The 15632-nt window shown below is 49.0% G+C and overlaps 1 protein-coding gene across 1 annotated transcript in view; it reads right to left on the reverse strand.

Annotated features, from left to right (window-relative positions):
• TSC2 (TSC complex subunit 2) overlaps nucleotides 1–15632 on the reverse strand; it is a 66103-nt gene that overhangs the window by 14633 nt on the left and 35838 nt on the right. The window contains 12 exon segments of the mRNA XM_032230153.1: nucleotides 2305–2520; nucleotides 3789–3903; nucleotides 3905–3966; nucleotides 5232–5341; nucleotides 6425–6577; nucleotides 6926–7090; nucleotides 9611–9739; nucleotides 11024–11118; nucleotides 12247–12349; nucleotides 13032–13125; nucleotides 13756–13945; nucleotides 15175–15309. Of these exon segments, the coding sequence (XP_032086044.1) occupies nucleotides 2305–2520; nucleotides 3789–3903; nucleotides 3905–3966; nucleotides 5232–5341; nucleotides 6425–6577; nucleotides 6926–7090; nucleotides 9611–9739; nucleotides 11024–11118; nucleotides 12247–12349; nucleotides 13032–13125; nucleotides 13756–13945; nucleotides 15175–15309 (1567 nt within the window).

Below are 15632 nucleotides of genomic sequence, written 5' to 3' on the forward strand. Positions count from 1 at the left end.
TCCGGGCTCTGCTCTTCGGCATTGCCCTTGGGGAAAACTGCCGCGGTTTGTTTCCGTGAATATATTAACAGGCGCGCGGAAAGCAACTAAGCCAAGGAGCGTACGTAGTCCAGCCAAGCGAGTCTAGTTTCCTGGGGTCCCTTGCTCACTCGCTTTCCCCCCTTTGGCTAATTTGGGCTTCTCTTTCAAAGAAAGAAAAAAAGAAAGAAAGAAAGAGAGCCTGAACTCTGGAAGAGGAGGAGCCAGGGTGTAGAAGGGGTTTACAATCCCCCTCCCTTCCCATCTGGGAGCAGCCTGAAAAACTGCTGCCGCGCCATGCCTGCGCCCCAAACAGAGCTGGGTCCAATCAGCCTTTTTTCCCCTTTTTATGCCCTGTCTCAGACGTGCGGGCGCGCATGCTGTGAACTTGCCCACTTAGACATCGAGGTTGCCGCGTGCACTCTTGTATTTTCCCCTTCCTCTTACGTGCCCCCCTTGGTGCAGCGGGCTAACGCTGGTGAAAGGAGTGGGGTGGACACAACTGGTAAATTATAAACCACAGATTTTAATCCTATTTAATTTTTAATGGTATCAAATTTAGCTATAAAGAAGAGAGAAAGAAAGAGGGAGTGTGTGCACAGGAGTGTGGATTTTCTAAAAACCCCATTGAATCCAGAGGAGGGAAGAAAGAAAGAAAGAAAGAAGTGTGTGCACAGGAGTGGGGATTTTCTAAAAATCCCATTGAATCCAGAGGAGGGGAGAGAGAGAGAAAGAGGGAGTGTGTGCACAGGAGTGTGGATTTTCTAAAAACCCCATTGAATCCAGAGGAGGGAAGAAAGAAAGAAGAAGTGTGTGCACAGGAGTGGGGATTTTCTAAAAATCCCATTGAATCCAGAGGAGGGAAGAGAGAAAGAAAGAAGGAGTGTGTGCACAGGAGTGGGGATTTTCTAAAAATCCCATTGAATCCAGAGGAGGGAAGAGAGAAAGAAAGAAGGAGTGTATGAGGGTGGGAGATTTCCTAAACCCCATTGAATCCAGAGGAGGGAAGAAAGAAAGAAAGAAAGAGGAAGTGTGTGCACAGGAGTGTGGATTTTCTAAAAATCCCATTGAATCCAGAGGAGGGAAGAGAGAAAGAAAGAGGGAGTGTGTGCACAGGAGTGTGTATGAGAACGACAGCTCTGATGGTGATGACTGCGAACTCAGTGATGATGACAATGTCTATGCTGATAACCTCACACTAGCTAATGCTGAAGCTCTGTTTGGACATACAGATGATGAGGAGAATCCAGTTTTTGAAGGATTTTTAACTCTATGGTTTAGCTTGGTTGCTGAATGAGCTAAGGTTTTTGTACATTTAAAGTTATTGTTGATACCATATGGTTTTTATTGACCCTCTTTTCCACTTACAGAGCTAGTTATTATTTATTTATAAATAAATAATAATGTTATTATTCAAAACATTATTGGTATCTATTTTGATTTTTGAAATTTACCGGTAGCTGCTGCATTTCCACACCTAGGCTTATACTCGAGTCAAATAGTTTTCCAGCTTTTGGGTAAAATTAGGTGCCTCGCTTATATTCGGGTCGGCTTATACTCGAGTATATATGGTACAGGTTTTCAACTCAGGACTGAAGATTTGAACTCTATTCCTGACCTGCCAAAGGCATTCTAGGTGCAGAGGAGAGCCAAACTCCTCCTGAAGACCTGAGCTCTGTTCCTGCAGCTCCGTGTCTGCCTCCACCGAGGGGACATCCTTCAAGGACACCATACTTAAGGATTAAATATGAACTGCCCGTACAATCCTCCAAGAACCTGCACAGCATGTGGGCTGCCCCAGAGACTGAAGAAGCCAAAGTCAGCCAAGGCAGAAGTAGCCATTGGCTGGGCAATTCAATGTGCTTCCTATAGAGCCTCTTGTTGCCATGTGATCCAGCAGAAGAACCACAACTGTCCTCATCTGCCTGGCTAGAGATAATGCAGATTTTAGTTCCATGTTGGGAGAGTAGCAAGAAAGATCTCCTGCAACTTTTTATGGCCCACAGAATAAATCAAGGTAGGCATCCACATCGACTGAATTTACATTTGTATCTTGCATTTCTACATTAAAGGCTTGAACTTATTCAGGAAATGTTTTTGATGGCTTTTTAAAAGAGACTTTCAACATGGTTATTTAGAACTATCCTGAGTGAACCCCGTCTTTCTTTGGGGAAGCCTGAGGCTGCTCCAAAGCAGCTCCTCCGAAGTGAAGGCAGCTTGGGACAAGTCGTGCTTCCCATTGGCTCCACTGGGGTGGCCCCGCAGGCCTCCCGAGCTTGGCCTCACCTGTGTTGGAGCGCTGCAGGAGAAAGGGCTTGGCTGTTCCCATGGACAAGCTGGAGGAGGGGACTGAGAGGGACTTGTACAGGGCTGTCTCACGATGCTCCTTGAAACGCTCGGCTGCCATCAGGGCGTTGGAGAGCTCCTGCAGGGGCATGTTGTTGATGTCAGAAGAGAAGGGGCTCAGCGGATTTTCCAGGCTCATCAGCCAGCTGGTGTTACCTGAGAAAAGAGAAGAAGGGAGCCAGGAGGAGCCCCATCAAGCTGGGCTGCCTTGTCTGGGAAGAGAAGGACAAAACTCCCAACTAAGGTTTTTCCCTCAGAAGCTCCTTTTGGTACAATTGAACAATTCTGACCCATCTTCCCAGAATATCCAGATAGCCCAACTTGGCCAATAGCTAGACTGGCTAAAATCCAACTCCCCAAAGAATCTGAATCCTCCGGCCCTAATCAGGTCTGACGGAAGGCTGCCCTTCTAGGAACCAGGACTTCTTTCCCAGCCCAGCTCCAGACTGGATCCCTTTGAAAGTGCCAACAGGATCATCTTCTGTTCTCCACAATACTCTGGAACACGAATATCAGTAGAGCCCCCTGATGGAGAGCAGACTCCCCCCCCCCCTCTGCCAGCTGTCCCCATTTCCTTGGCAGGCATAGGAAGACACACTCCCGGTACTTAAGTTCTATGGAGATTTTCCATCACCCAGGCCCTAGTTGTCCCAAAGCGGCTTTTTCAAGAGACAACTGGACTTTCTGGTTTTTTTCTTTTTGAAGAAGTTTTGCTTCTCATCCAAGAAACTTCTTCAGCTCTGACTGGATGGTGGTGAATGGAAGGATTTATACTCCTTGCAGACAGCTGGTCATTTGCATGCTTTTGAATGCAAGGAATATACATCCTTCCATTCCCCACCATCCAATCAGAGCTAAAGAAGCTTCTTGGATGAGAAGGGAAACATCTTCAAACAAAAACAAAGGAAGTCCAGTTGCCTTTTGAAAAAAAAGCACCTTTGGGACTCCCGTGCTAGTTACCTGTTCTGACCCCCCTCTTCGCTCATTCACAAACGACAGCCAGACAGAACTTCAAAGGAAATATCTTTATCAGCCCTGGCTCAAGCTGGCTGCGAGCCCAAAATAAACGTAGATAAAGTCTCTGGCAAAAAGTTACACACCAAATGCAAAAACAAAACTCTTACAGCAAACCAGGTTTACAGAAAGCAAATCACTTATCTAAGTGCCTCTTTGAATCAGGTTTACAGAAAGCAAATCACTTATCCAAGTGCCTCTTTGAATCACGGAACTGAACAAACGAACGATGAAGCACAAACGTTGACTTCTGCAACTAAGGCGTGGCACCATCAGTCTTTTATCTGCAGAAGACCCTAACGAGCAACAGCTGCTCATTATCCTGCATCCCGAGAGCATCCTGAAACCACTCACTGATAGCAGCTCCAAAGGCTCCTACCGAGCCACAAGAGTTACCTTAGTGCACCTACCTGTGGGCCTCCGCACTGATATTTCTGCCCAGCCTTGAGTCAGGAGGGGGACATAAGCAGCCAGGTTGGCCTTCTCGGTTTGGGGAGCAGGAGAGAGCTTGGGGCGCCTGGAGTCCCGTGCTGGCTGAGAAGTGAGAGGCAGAGCCGTCCAGAGCACCAACCCGCAAAGCATGGCCTCCTGCAGAAGAGGGGGGCATTTGATTTCAGGCTGAATCAAAGCACAGGAGGAGCAACACAGAAGGGACAAGTCCAGCCTGGGCAACGAAAGGAGAAAGGGCCCACCCCAAGGCCTGGAGTTGGAAATGCATGCACAATTGTACCCCTGCCTTTCTCGGCCAGTATGGCAGGCGGACATATTTCAGCCTAGCCCTCTTTTTCATAACAAGCCACGCACTCACCCACACACCCTGCCAGGCACAGACAACCCCTTTCCCTCCAAGCTCGGAGGAGCTTGGCAACCGGGTTGGACCACGCCCTACCACCAGTCCAGTCCACGGAATGTTTCTGTTCCTCTCCCCTCCAGACAGAAGCCTCAGGGCAGAAGGAGAGAGGGAAGCGGTGCCTGTGAACCCCGGGGCGCACAATCAGGTTCAAGAAAGGCCAGGCCGCTGCTCTTCGCATCCCCTCTGGGGAGCCACCCAGGCCATCTGGCAGAAGCCTTGCCAGGAAAGCCCAGCCGTCTACCTGTGCCCTGCTTAAGGCAGAGGTGGCAACAGGCTCTGAAGTTGGATCCATGCCATTCCGTTTCCCAGATGAAAAGGGGCTGGGGAAGGGGTGGCTCAGCAGGCCCTGTGAAGAGAGTTACTGACTAGGCCGGCTGCTCTTCTGGGGACCCACAGGCCAGGGAGACACCATGATGCAGCTTTTGATAACATGTTGTGAGATCCAGCTGATAAATGAATTCCTCCTATTTAGGGCAGGGACTGGCAACCTGGTTCCTTCTGGACATTCTGGACTACAACTCCCATCAGTCAAAACCATTAGCTACTTTGACTGGGTTTTCATGGGAGTTGTAGCCTAAAGTCTTAGTGGCTGCCATCAAACTTTCGCTTTCAATTCCCAAGCAAGAGGCCAAGTCATTCCATGCCGCTGGCCCTGTGGAGGCCGCCAGCATTGAGGGGCTGGGAAGCTTCTTTTGCTCCTCTTGCTCGGACAAAGCAGGCTCTCCTGCCGGAAGGGACCCTCAGCCACCAGAACCAGAAGCCGAAGCCAGGCAGCACCCACTCTATTGCGGCTGGCAGGATAAAGGGGGGGGGGGGTGTCAGGATTTCACCCCAACATTCCCAGTTTCAGTTATCTCACTGCAGGACATCCTTCAATGGACCAGCAGAGCCTACAAACAACAATCTGATTCTTTGACACCATTAACAACCGCAATTCCAGGTATATTTTCCTGTCCCTAAATTCATTTGGGCGTTTCAGAGACTCAGGGACGCTCCTTACCTGACATGGACCTGACTCGGTTGCGGGTTCGAACCACCTGAGGGCCAGCCTGAGATTCGAGTTTTGCCGGGGCCTCCTTTGACTGTCTCACTTGCAAGCTGTGATCTGAACTGGGAATCCAAAAGGATCTTGATGTCAATTCATTAGGAAATAGGAGGGTCTGTTGGCCTGAATCTTAACCTGGCAGCATTTACAGGATCTACAGAAAGGCTTCGACTCAACCCTGGCAAGACCCCCCCCCCCCAATTTTGGCCCCCAGGCTCAAGCTGGTGTGCAGCTTGGAGTCCTCCTAGAGCTGGTGGTAGCCATGGCTGGGTGCCTGCTTTGCACAGGTTCACCAGGTACACCAATTTTGCTTCTTCCCGGACTGGGCGGCCTTGGTCACTTGTTTGGATTGCTGCAAGGCATTCTACATGGGGCTGCCCTTGAAGATCACCCAGAAACTATAAATGTCCTAGAATCCAGGGGTGCAGACAGTGATGGGAGGCCCTGCATTTGCCCATGGAAGACGACCTTTATTGCCAGATGGCTTCTGCCTAAGGACGTCTGCCCGCCCTACCAGATGAGATCGGGTGGGCACATGCCTAGTCCTTCCCAGTTCATGCCTTGGAAAGTCAGTCTAGCAATCAACTAGCAACTGCCAGTCAAACATGAAATGAGGGGGAAGATGGACTTGAGGGTTATGGGGAGAAAATGCTTCCAATGTCCACATCTGATAGATTATTTGTTGGGCAGTGGCATCATTGACATGCACATTTGTTTGTTTGTGATGTAAAGCAATGATGTAAGCAGATAGATAGAATTAAAATTGGCAGATTTGTTTACGGCACCATTTTCTGTTTCAACTGTGAAGAAGCCCATAATGGTGGCAGAAGATCCTGGAGAACACTGCCAAGACTGATGACTTAAAAGTCCCCAGACCCAGATCATTCTTTCGAGCTCCATCCCTGCCTTGAGATTTAGGCTACCTTTACAGTTGCAAAGCAGTCTTTCTCAGTCTTGGCAAGTTTATATATGCTGGCTGGAGAATTCTGGCAGCTGAAGTCCACGCATCATATTGATCTAAATAATGCCAGTGTTTAAAATCTGGACAAAAACTCCACCTTCCCTTGCAGTTACAACATTGTCGTTAATTTTCTGTACCTCTTAGTTTAAAAAGGATATGAAAAGCGAGCGAGCTGTGGGAAGCTTACCTGGATTCTGCACCATTGTGGAGCTCTCCATGGTCAAGGCCCAGGAGGGACCTGGTTCCTGTCCCAACACTTGTAGTGATTGTAACAAGCTTGTTACCCACTAGCCATGTCTTGGTCCTCCCTCCAGCCAACAGGAACTCACCTACTGGAGACCTAAAAGCCCCCAGAAAACAAGGATAAAGATGCTATTGAAGTCTCTCTGAATAAGGAGATTTCAACATTCACTGAAACTTTTCCAAAGAAAGCTTCTAAATCCTTCTCCCACCTCTGGAAGGAAAATGACCCAAAGAGCCAGGATTCCCAACTGATTTTCCACCCTCCCTGAGCAAACCATTTCTTCAAGCATCATTCTTGATTTGAGGTGCTGATAATCAGACAGAAGTGTTGCCTCCGGGCAGAAACTAGAATTTGCACCAACCCTGGTGCTTAATGCTTCGAGTGCTGGGTCTCGCTCCTGGGAAGAGCCCTGTGCAAACACCAGAGGAAAGCAGCTACTCCAACCTTTTGGGCACAGCTGTGAAGTTGGAAAAGACATATCGGGCCATCATGTCGAGGCAGGTCTCGGTGAGCTCCAAGTGGAGGGTCTTCAGGTTGTCATCTGCCTGAGCCATGGAGTTCTCATCAGCAGAGCCCAGGCTGGAACTGGTGATGGAAGTTTGTATCCGGCTAGAAAAGAGGGGCAGGGAGATTATAATTTGGAAGAACACATCTCCCAAGGGAAGAGGTCCCCCAATTCCATTAAGCATGCAGCAGGTGGAGGTGTGGGCAAATATATCCGATTCGGGGAGGTTTTAACTGACAGGCCTCACACTGGCTTGGGGAGCCTTGAAGCCAAGGGCCAGAAAGCAGATGCAGAGAGAAGAGCAAATGGGTGGCTATTTCATCTGTTCCCAGAAGCAGAGAAGGTTCAGCCGGATGGCATCAGATGGGAACCGGCAACAACTGACTGCGAGTCGTTTTCAGGACTCTTGTTTGTCCTTGATTGAACAGCCAGGGGTTCAGGGGGCTGGTTCAGGATTAAACCAGATAATTATGTATAAAAATGAATTTACTTATAAAAAAACTAAAGGAATCAAGCTGAAATACCTCAGAAAAATGCAAACAGAAAGACTCCCATTGATTCAAAGGTGGGAGCCAGAAATCAGTAAAATTTCTTTCTTCCAACCCACAGCAAGAGCCCTTGCAAGGCCCCCAGATGGCTTCTGGTTGAGATGCTCAACTCCACCCAGTCTGATATTTGGGGGAAACTTTATATTTAATATCAGTATTAAGTATTTAATATTAATTAAAATGTTAGCTTAATAGACTTAAGAACACAACTGAGCCCCAAATTTGGCTGCTAAGCGAGACAGCTGTTAAGTGGGTTTTGTCCCATTTTACTCTCTTTCTTGCCAGAGTTGTTAAGTGAATCACTGTGGTTCTCAACATGGCTGCTAAGTGAATCTGGCTTCCCCATTGACTTTGCTTGTCAGAAGGTCACAAAAGGGCATCCCGTGGCCCTGGGACACCACGGCCGTCCTGATCCCCTTAGGGTTAAATCGAAACAAATGTGCCAATCTTGGCCACAAGAGGCAGGGCCTCTTCCACTCATTCTGGGGATGGAGCCATAACCTGTCGGTGAAAGCCTGAGGGTCAGAGCAGCTTGAAATGAAATGTGCACCCAACACAGGGGTCTCCGCAAGGTCTGCCCCAAATGGAAAAAATGGAGGCTGCCACAGGGCATCAAAGGGATGCAGAGCTGCATTTGCACAATTTTGACTGCCATCTTATTTTACCATACCCTGCAGAAACCCCCACCCCAACAGTCCCCACCCCCCAAGCAGAATTATTTCACAAACAAGTTCTGAAGGTGCAGGACTTTGTTCAAGGCACATCAGCTTTCATATCTGAGTCCTGTTGCCTGCGTTTGTGTTGGCTCTTATGGCTGTCCATTGGTTGCTCTTTAACCTACATCTGACCATTGTTGTCTGCAGAAAAATCCCTCCACTCACGCCTTCTCCCCCAGTTCTTAAATCTCCCCCCCCCCCCAGTTAACTGGAAGAAAGTATGTGAGTTTCCAGACAAGGTCATCTCTGTGATGGGCTCCTCTGCAATTACTCTCTTGCTAACTAGGATTAGCAGCTAGGATTCTCCTCTACTCAGGTTCCCAATGTAGCTGTTGAAGTCCCCTCCTGCCAAACCCAACTGAGAAGCCAGCACAGATAAAATTTTGATGCCTAAGACAAGACTGGAGGCTCGCAAATCCCCTTTCTTTCTCTTCTTCAAAACTGGTTAATGATACAATAAAGCAGGTCAAATTATGGTTATCTTCCAAACTAGTGTCAAACATTGACTGACGGGGATCAGGATTAGCTCTGATAAGGCGGGGTAACCTGATTGAATATGATGCTTCATCAGGGCGAAGGTCAAGGTGAGGCTCAGCCTTCAGATGGCAGGGAATAAGTGGGTTTTTCTTGCAGCGAATGTTACATTTGCCTTGGATATGAAAGAGATGCATTCTATAGCAATAGCAATAGCAGTTAGACTTATATACCACTTCATAGGGCTTTCAGCCCTCTCTAAGCGGTTTACAGAGTCAGCATATTGCCCCCAACAACAATCCGGGTCCTCATTTTACCCACCTCGGAAGGATGGAAGACTGAGTTAACCCTGAGTCGGTGAGATTTGAACAGCCGAACTGCAGAACTGCAGTCAGCTGAAGTAGCCTGCAGTGCTGCATTTAACCACTGCGCCACCTCTGCTCTTCTGGATGCCTTCCTTGTTTTAAACTGCTTAAACCAAACACGGAGCTATGGAAGATTATGAGAGGGCAAACCGTGGTTACAGTTCATTTTCAAAAGATCTCAGGCTTCCACTCCATGGAATCTGCACAGGTTTTGAACTATGATATTATGAAGCACAGAGCCAGCAAACGGGATGTTTTCATTCTGGCCATTTGAAAGGCCATTTAAGCCAGAAGCAACTGCAACCTGTCATACCTTAAGAAATGGTGGTGGTGCATCTGGGCAAAGCACTCAAGCAAAGCCAAGCCAAACGGAGACCGTTAACCTGAAACATGCACCGACATGCGTTCAAAGCTAGTGGGAGGCTGGGCATTAGGAAGCCAAGCAGGAGTCTAACATGCAGCGTCCCAGCCCCCTTGGCACAGACCCCCTTGCTCCTCCTCCCCTGTCCCAGCATCTCTACCTGTGGGCTGCATGGTCAGACACACTGATGCTGCGGGAGCGGAAGGCATCAACGGCCGAGGGATCCTTCAGGGCTCTCACGGAAGGAGACGGATTCAAGTTTGGCCTGGCATTTTTGGCTACTTTAAAGCTACTAAGGGCAAAGCAGCATCAGAACCAGAGGCATGATTGCACAGCAAGGAAATCATTGGAAGGATGGGATGTGAAAGGCCAGAAAAGCCCCAGAAGACGGTGGAGAAAAGAAAGGAAAAGAAGAAAAAACAGAAGACAAAAGGCCAAAAAAAGGAGGGAAGGGAATTAAAAAACAAGAAAAACTTAACAGCATGAACATTTTAAACACAACAAGCCCATTTTGCTGCGGACTGCTCGGTGTTACCCCAACCCAAAATAAAACAGAACACAAACCAACCACACACAACCAGATGAAATTAGCGCAACTTAACACGAAGGCGGACTGAAAGTGGCAGCTGGGATGTTAAGGTGTGTAGCACAAGGGAGCCCCTTACACAGCCGAATGGGCAGAGACTTCAAAGTGCCCTTCACAACTGTGCCCCAAGGGACCCACAAAGTACAAGGCTCATAAGGGAGCCCTCCACTCAACAGGGCTGAAGCAGGACAATCCTAAGACTGAAGGCAGGAATGACGGCATTTCTCCTGCTGCCAAACAAAATGATTTCGCTTCCAAACAAGCAAGTTTTTCTGAGTGGGAATTCCCCTCGTCTAGACCCTAACAGGAAGACCACCCGAGAAAGACATCAGGAGCTGGGAGAATGCATTTCTTACCAGGCGACAAAGACATTCTTCTATCTCCTACCTGAGCTGCTTCTAGGAAGTCACAAGACTGACTACAATTGATTCATAGTTTGGGGTCTCCTGGCGAGTGTTCTGTTTAGAAGCCTTAATCTCTGACCAAGAGGGTCTCTCCTTTGGGGAGGAACAGAGTCCAAGAGGTTTTGGAAATAGTCTGTGGAGACTTTATATCCCAATTCCGACTGACAAATCAACAATATTTCAGCTTGATGAGAATAAAATATTCAGTCAAGTTAGTGGAGAGAGAGAGAGAGCCAAAAGGGGGAATTGTGCCTGTGAGGGAGATTGATTCAAAACATTTCAATGATTCTGATGTAACCTGAGTCCCAAAGACTCAGGGTCTCTGTCTGGCATCCCCTTCTGATGGCTGTCAGAACTGGGAGAGGAACTAAGATGCCTCTAGAGCACCTCAACCCCCTCAAAACGTGGGGAGAAGAGATCAGGCAACACAAGAGGGGGAGTCCGAGTTCCGCACTCGTTCCATGCCCCCAGCCAGCCAGAGCGAGTGAGCCAAGGCCGAGGGAAGCCCTTCTGGCAGAAACTGCCTTCAACTGCTGCCAAAGCCAAGAGAGAAGAGCCTTTCCTGCCCTTAGGACCAACTTACTTCTTGGGTCTCTCATTCAGACTGGTACTCCGAGCCCGGAAACTGTCTTTCTCTGGGGTGTCATCGAAGGAGAGGAGGATGTTCGACCGCAAGCCCTGTCCAAAAGAGGGGGGGGGGGGAGTGTGCAAGTTTGCAAGTTTAATAACATTTATATGCCGCCCAATCCCTTACGACACCGGGCGGCTTACAGTACAGAAATAAATAAATAAAAAATACAGAGAAAAAAAAGATAGATTTAAAAACAGCACACCATGCACTCCGTTCTAAATGGGGCTGGACCGTATTTTGGAGTCAACAGCCCCAGGCCTGCCAGAACAGCCAGGTTTTAATGGCTTTCCGGAAGGCCGAGAGAGTGGGAAGGGTCCGGATCTCTGCGGGTAGATCATTCCACAGGGCCAGGGCAGCTACAGAGAAAGACCTCCCACAAGTAGTTGCCAACTGGCATTGCCCGGTCGACGGTACCCGGAGGAGGCCCAGCCTGTGAGATCTTATGGGTCGTTGGGAGGTATGTGGCAGGAGGCGGTCCCGCAGATATCCAGGTCCCAAGCCATGTAGGGCTTTAAAGGTAATGACCAGCACCTTGAAGCGTGTTCGGAGACCGATGGGAAGCCAGTGCAGCTCGCGGAGGATAGGTGTAACATTGGTGTACCTAGGTACACCCGATATCGCTCGCGCGGCCGCATTCTGGACCAATTGCAGTCTCCAAACACTCTTCAGGGGAAGAGAGGATCCACTGGGTCTCAGCCACCTCCAGCTGAACCCCCCCCCCCAAAGGGCACCTGATGTCGCCCTGCAACATAGACTCTGGACACCATTGCCATGTCCCAAGGGCTGTTTTTATGTAACAGTCAGAAGAACCAAATCGTGCAAATTGGACTGTGCTTCCCCCTCCCTCCCTTCCTCTTCAGGTGAATGAGGGAGAGGCCCCCTTGCCCTGTAGCGGCTTTTCCTCCTGACCTCCAAGGCCAGTCCCTCTGTCCTCTACCCCTGGCTGGGGAATAGCCGGATCAAGCCGCAAAATCAACTCAAGCAAAATCTTCCCAGCCTCACCAACTGTGAGGTATGTCACAATGAGAACAGCCCCCGCCACAAAGGCCACGGCTGCAGGCTGGGAGACCCACTTTGGGAGCTGGAAGCCACATTGCTGAAAGCTGCCAGGATTGAGAAACGGCTGTGGTAGCCGGATTTTTCCTTGGTCTCCCTTAATTATGGAAGACACTCACCTTAGTGATATAGGGAACAAAGTCTTTCCGAAAGGGGAGCCGGCATTTGATAAACCACATGGCTATGACATGATGCGCCAGGCATACAATATACTGGTTAAACCTACAAACAGTTAAGAAAGGACGTTTAGTAGCCCTGATGGTCTGGGCCTATGGGCTCTTTGCCAGACAATCAATCAATTTATAAATCAATTAAACGCAGTCAATCAAATGAATAACCACCGCATGGGACAAGGCAGCCAGGCCAACCTGCAAATGGAAGCGCTACAGAGAAGTCTGTACGTGAAGTTCAGGCCAATAGGCAGGAGATTTGCCTGAGAAGAAAATTCACCACAGCCGATACATTCATCAACCAGCCTCTTCACCATAAGAGCTGCCGTGGCACAGTGGTTAGAGTGCAGTACTGCAGGCTACTTCTGCTGACTGCAATTTGGCAGTTCGAATCCCACCAAGCTCAAGGTTGACTCAGTCTTCCCTCCTGAGGTTGGTAAAATGAGGACCCAGATTGTTGGGAGCAAATACACTGACTCTGTAAACCGCTCAGAGAGGGCTGTAAAGCACTGTGAAGTGGTACAGAAGTCTACATGCTATTGCTATCCCCTTCTGCCTCTTTCAGTCTCCTAAGAGAAGGGGAAGGAGGACAAAGCAGCTGCATGCTTGGGACAACAGGAGGGGGCCATCTAAACCTAACTTCTCTTCTGGGGTGGAAAGCCGTTCTCAAAACAACTGTCAACAGAAAACCAAGGATCCCTTGCTTATGAGTTAACATGAAGCAGCCAGCTTACTTGGAGGGGTTTGTATAGGGCAGAGAGATGGCAAATACACTGGCGTACTGCTCCGCTGCAAAATTCCTGTAGAGATGAGGCAGGCGGGCCAGCGCTGGAAGGGAGAAGAAAATAAGGTCAGGTGAGAGGCCTCATCCTGCTCCATGCACATAAAGGAAATTCACATAGCCTGTTTTGCAAAATTCACACAGATGAAGGTTTCTGACTCAGGGCTGGGATTCTGTATCACCCTAAATCATAAACAGCAGCCTACAAGCGCAAGGCTGGGCCAAGCAGCTTAGCCTGCCCACCATGCTTATCTGGTCTCATGCATGGACAGGCCAGCTGGACTCCCAAGTACCCTTCTTGGCCAGGGAAAGGAAGTGGCATGCTAATGCCTGTTTCGGTGGTCTCTCACTCAAGTCCCAGCTACATCTGAATTTGGGCGCCTGAGCTAGAGTTCTATCACTTGCGGAGATTGAAAATATAACCCCAAATGCAAAGAGTAATTCAATGATCTCCAGAAACTAAAATGGTTTGAACTTTCCTGCACTTTCTCACTGTCAAAGCACCTGAAATTTGCACAAGGGCAACAATTTCAGAGACAGGGCAACTATTCAAGTATCCCACCGTCAAAACTCTTAGGAGTTTCTGAGAGTTCCCAAAGGAGCAGAGACTCGCTGCTTTTTGCTATTCCTCCTGAAGAGACAAGCCGACGCAGGCTCCAGGGGCCCCCACGACTTACTTGAAAGGAATTCCAAGAGAGGGATGGCCATGTTGGCTGTGGCTGAAATATGTGTCAACTTAACTATCAGGACTGGCAAAGCTTTGATGATAATATCCGGCATCTCAACGCTGCAGATCGACAATGCCACCACACACTGGCTGGCACAGCGGAAGATCAGCCCATGCTCCAGGCAATAAACCATCTCCCCCTGGGTGGAGAGAACATGATTATACAGGAGAAGGTACAACGTGGGCTCTAAAACATTCTTTATGTATTGATTATAGACTGTTTGGATGAGGGAGTTGACTATAATGGGTTTAGCATCCAAGATAATTTTTTAAAACTTTTTTTTAAAAGGTTCCTCCAATTAAATATTCTTCCAGGCATCTTTCTATGCTAGACCTTTGGAGGTCTTTGGAGCAACAAAATCACTCGCATTAACTTGGAGGCCGCTTGGGCAAATCCATTTGAAATGACAGGCTCTTGTCTTGGGGAGCAGGGAGTAGCTCTAACCTGTGGCTCTTGAGGACGCAGACTGAGACCCCTGTGGGATTCGCTCCACTGCTTGTGAATTAGGGTCCTGCCTTATGTGGTCAGTCAAAGCCTGCGTGCGTGCGTGTGTGTGTGTGACAGGAGACCGAGTCGGGTGGTAGTAAATATATTGGTAAGTGGTGGTGCTCCTCCTCTTGAAAGAGGGGCTACATCCCCTTCTCAAGAAATCATCCTCAGCTATTCGAGACCATCATCAGTGTGAGAAACGCCATGTCACTTTTTCAGTGCCTTTGCAACTCTGAATGGTTACTACTAAACGTATGTTGTAAGTTGAAGGCTGCCTTAATTCATGCCTTGTCACTAGGCTCTCTAGCAGGCCCATCCCTGCACTGCTCCAGGCGGCCTTGGGGAAAGTGCAGCAGCCCTGGCTGGTCACCCACTGACGCCTCCCACACGGCCAAGAGTTGTAACAATTGCCAGGATGTTCTGGGTATAGCTCAACCCTTTGAAAACCTGACACGACTCAAGGGTCGGAAGTCTCCTGGCCTGCCTTCTCCAAGGGGAATCTGCTGATCCAGTGAGAGATGCTCTTGTGGGATCCTTCCACCAGGGGAATGCTATTGGGAGAACCCCTGATTAAGCCTTTCCCAGTTCACTTCCTGGACGCCAACCACCTCTGGCTGCACTGACCCGGTGCTTCAGACCAGCCTCTGACGATGATTAAGGCCAGCTAGCCCGAATGCTGGAACCCTGGACTGACTGGCTATTGCTTCCTAGGCTGAGTTTGGCTTTTCACCTTCTCCTGTTAATGCTTATAAAGCCTCTGGGAATGAAATGGCAAAAAGCTATAAACAGCTATAAGAGCTATAAATGCAGGAGTCTCAGAAGCCCCCAAAGCAGAAGAAAGAGCACGTTCCCCTCGTCCCGTTGCCCCTCCGGCAATACCTGCTTCGTCTTGTCCAGGTAGCTGTGATAGGAGATCAAAGCAGTCAAGACTGGAACCACTGCCTGGTGCAGGTCGTTCCGGGACAGCCCTTCCGACACATCCTGCAGCCGCTCCGTCATCTTCTTATCGGTCAGCTGGGGCAAAAGAGACACCAACTTGCGCTTTCCAAAAACAATGTCACACGAGGGAAACCATGGACTGGGGGAGGGGGGGCAGCCAAACCTCTGGGCCTCTGAAGCCCTGGTGGTGTGCGTGTGTTTGGGGGGGGGGGGGGAAATAACACTCCTCAAAACCCCTGCTGAATGAAAAATGAACTGCATTCTTCATAGAGGAGGAAGAGAAAACAAATACATGGAGAATGATCAAAGTGAACTACATTTGACTTAAAATGTACTTTGCAACTTTGCAACTTTAATAAGACTTGTATGCTGCCCCTCCCTAGGGACTCTGGGTGGCT

This window comes from Thamnophis elegans, chromosome 14 (assembly GCF_009769535.1).
Source record: "Thamnophis elegans isolate rThaEle1 chromosome 14, rThaEle1.pri, whole genome shotgun sequence".
In the NCBI taxonomy this organism is placed as follows: Eukaryota; Metazoa; Chordata; class Lepidosauria; order Squamata; family Colubridae; genus Thamnophis; species Thamnophis elegans.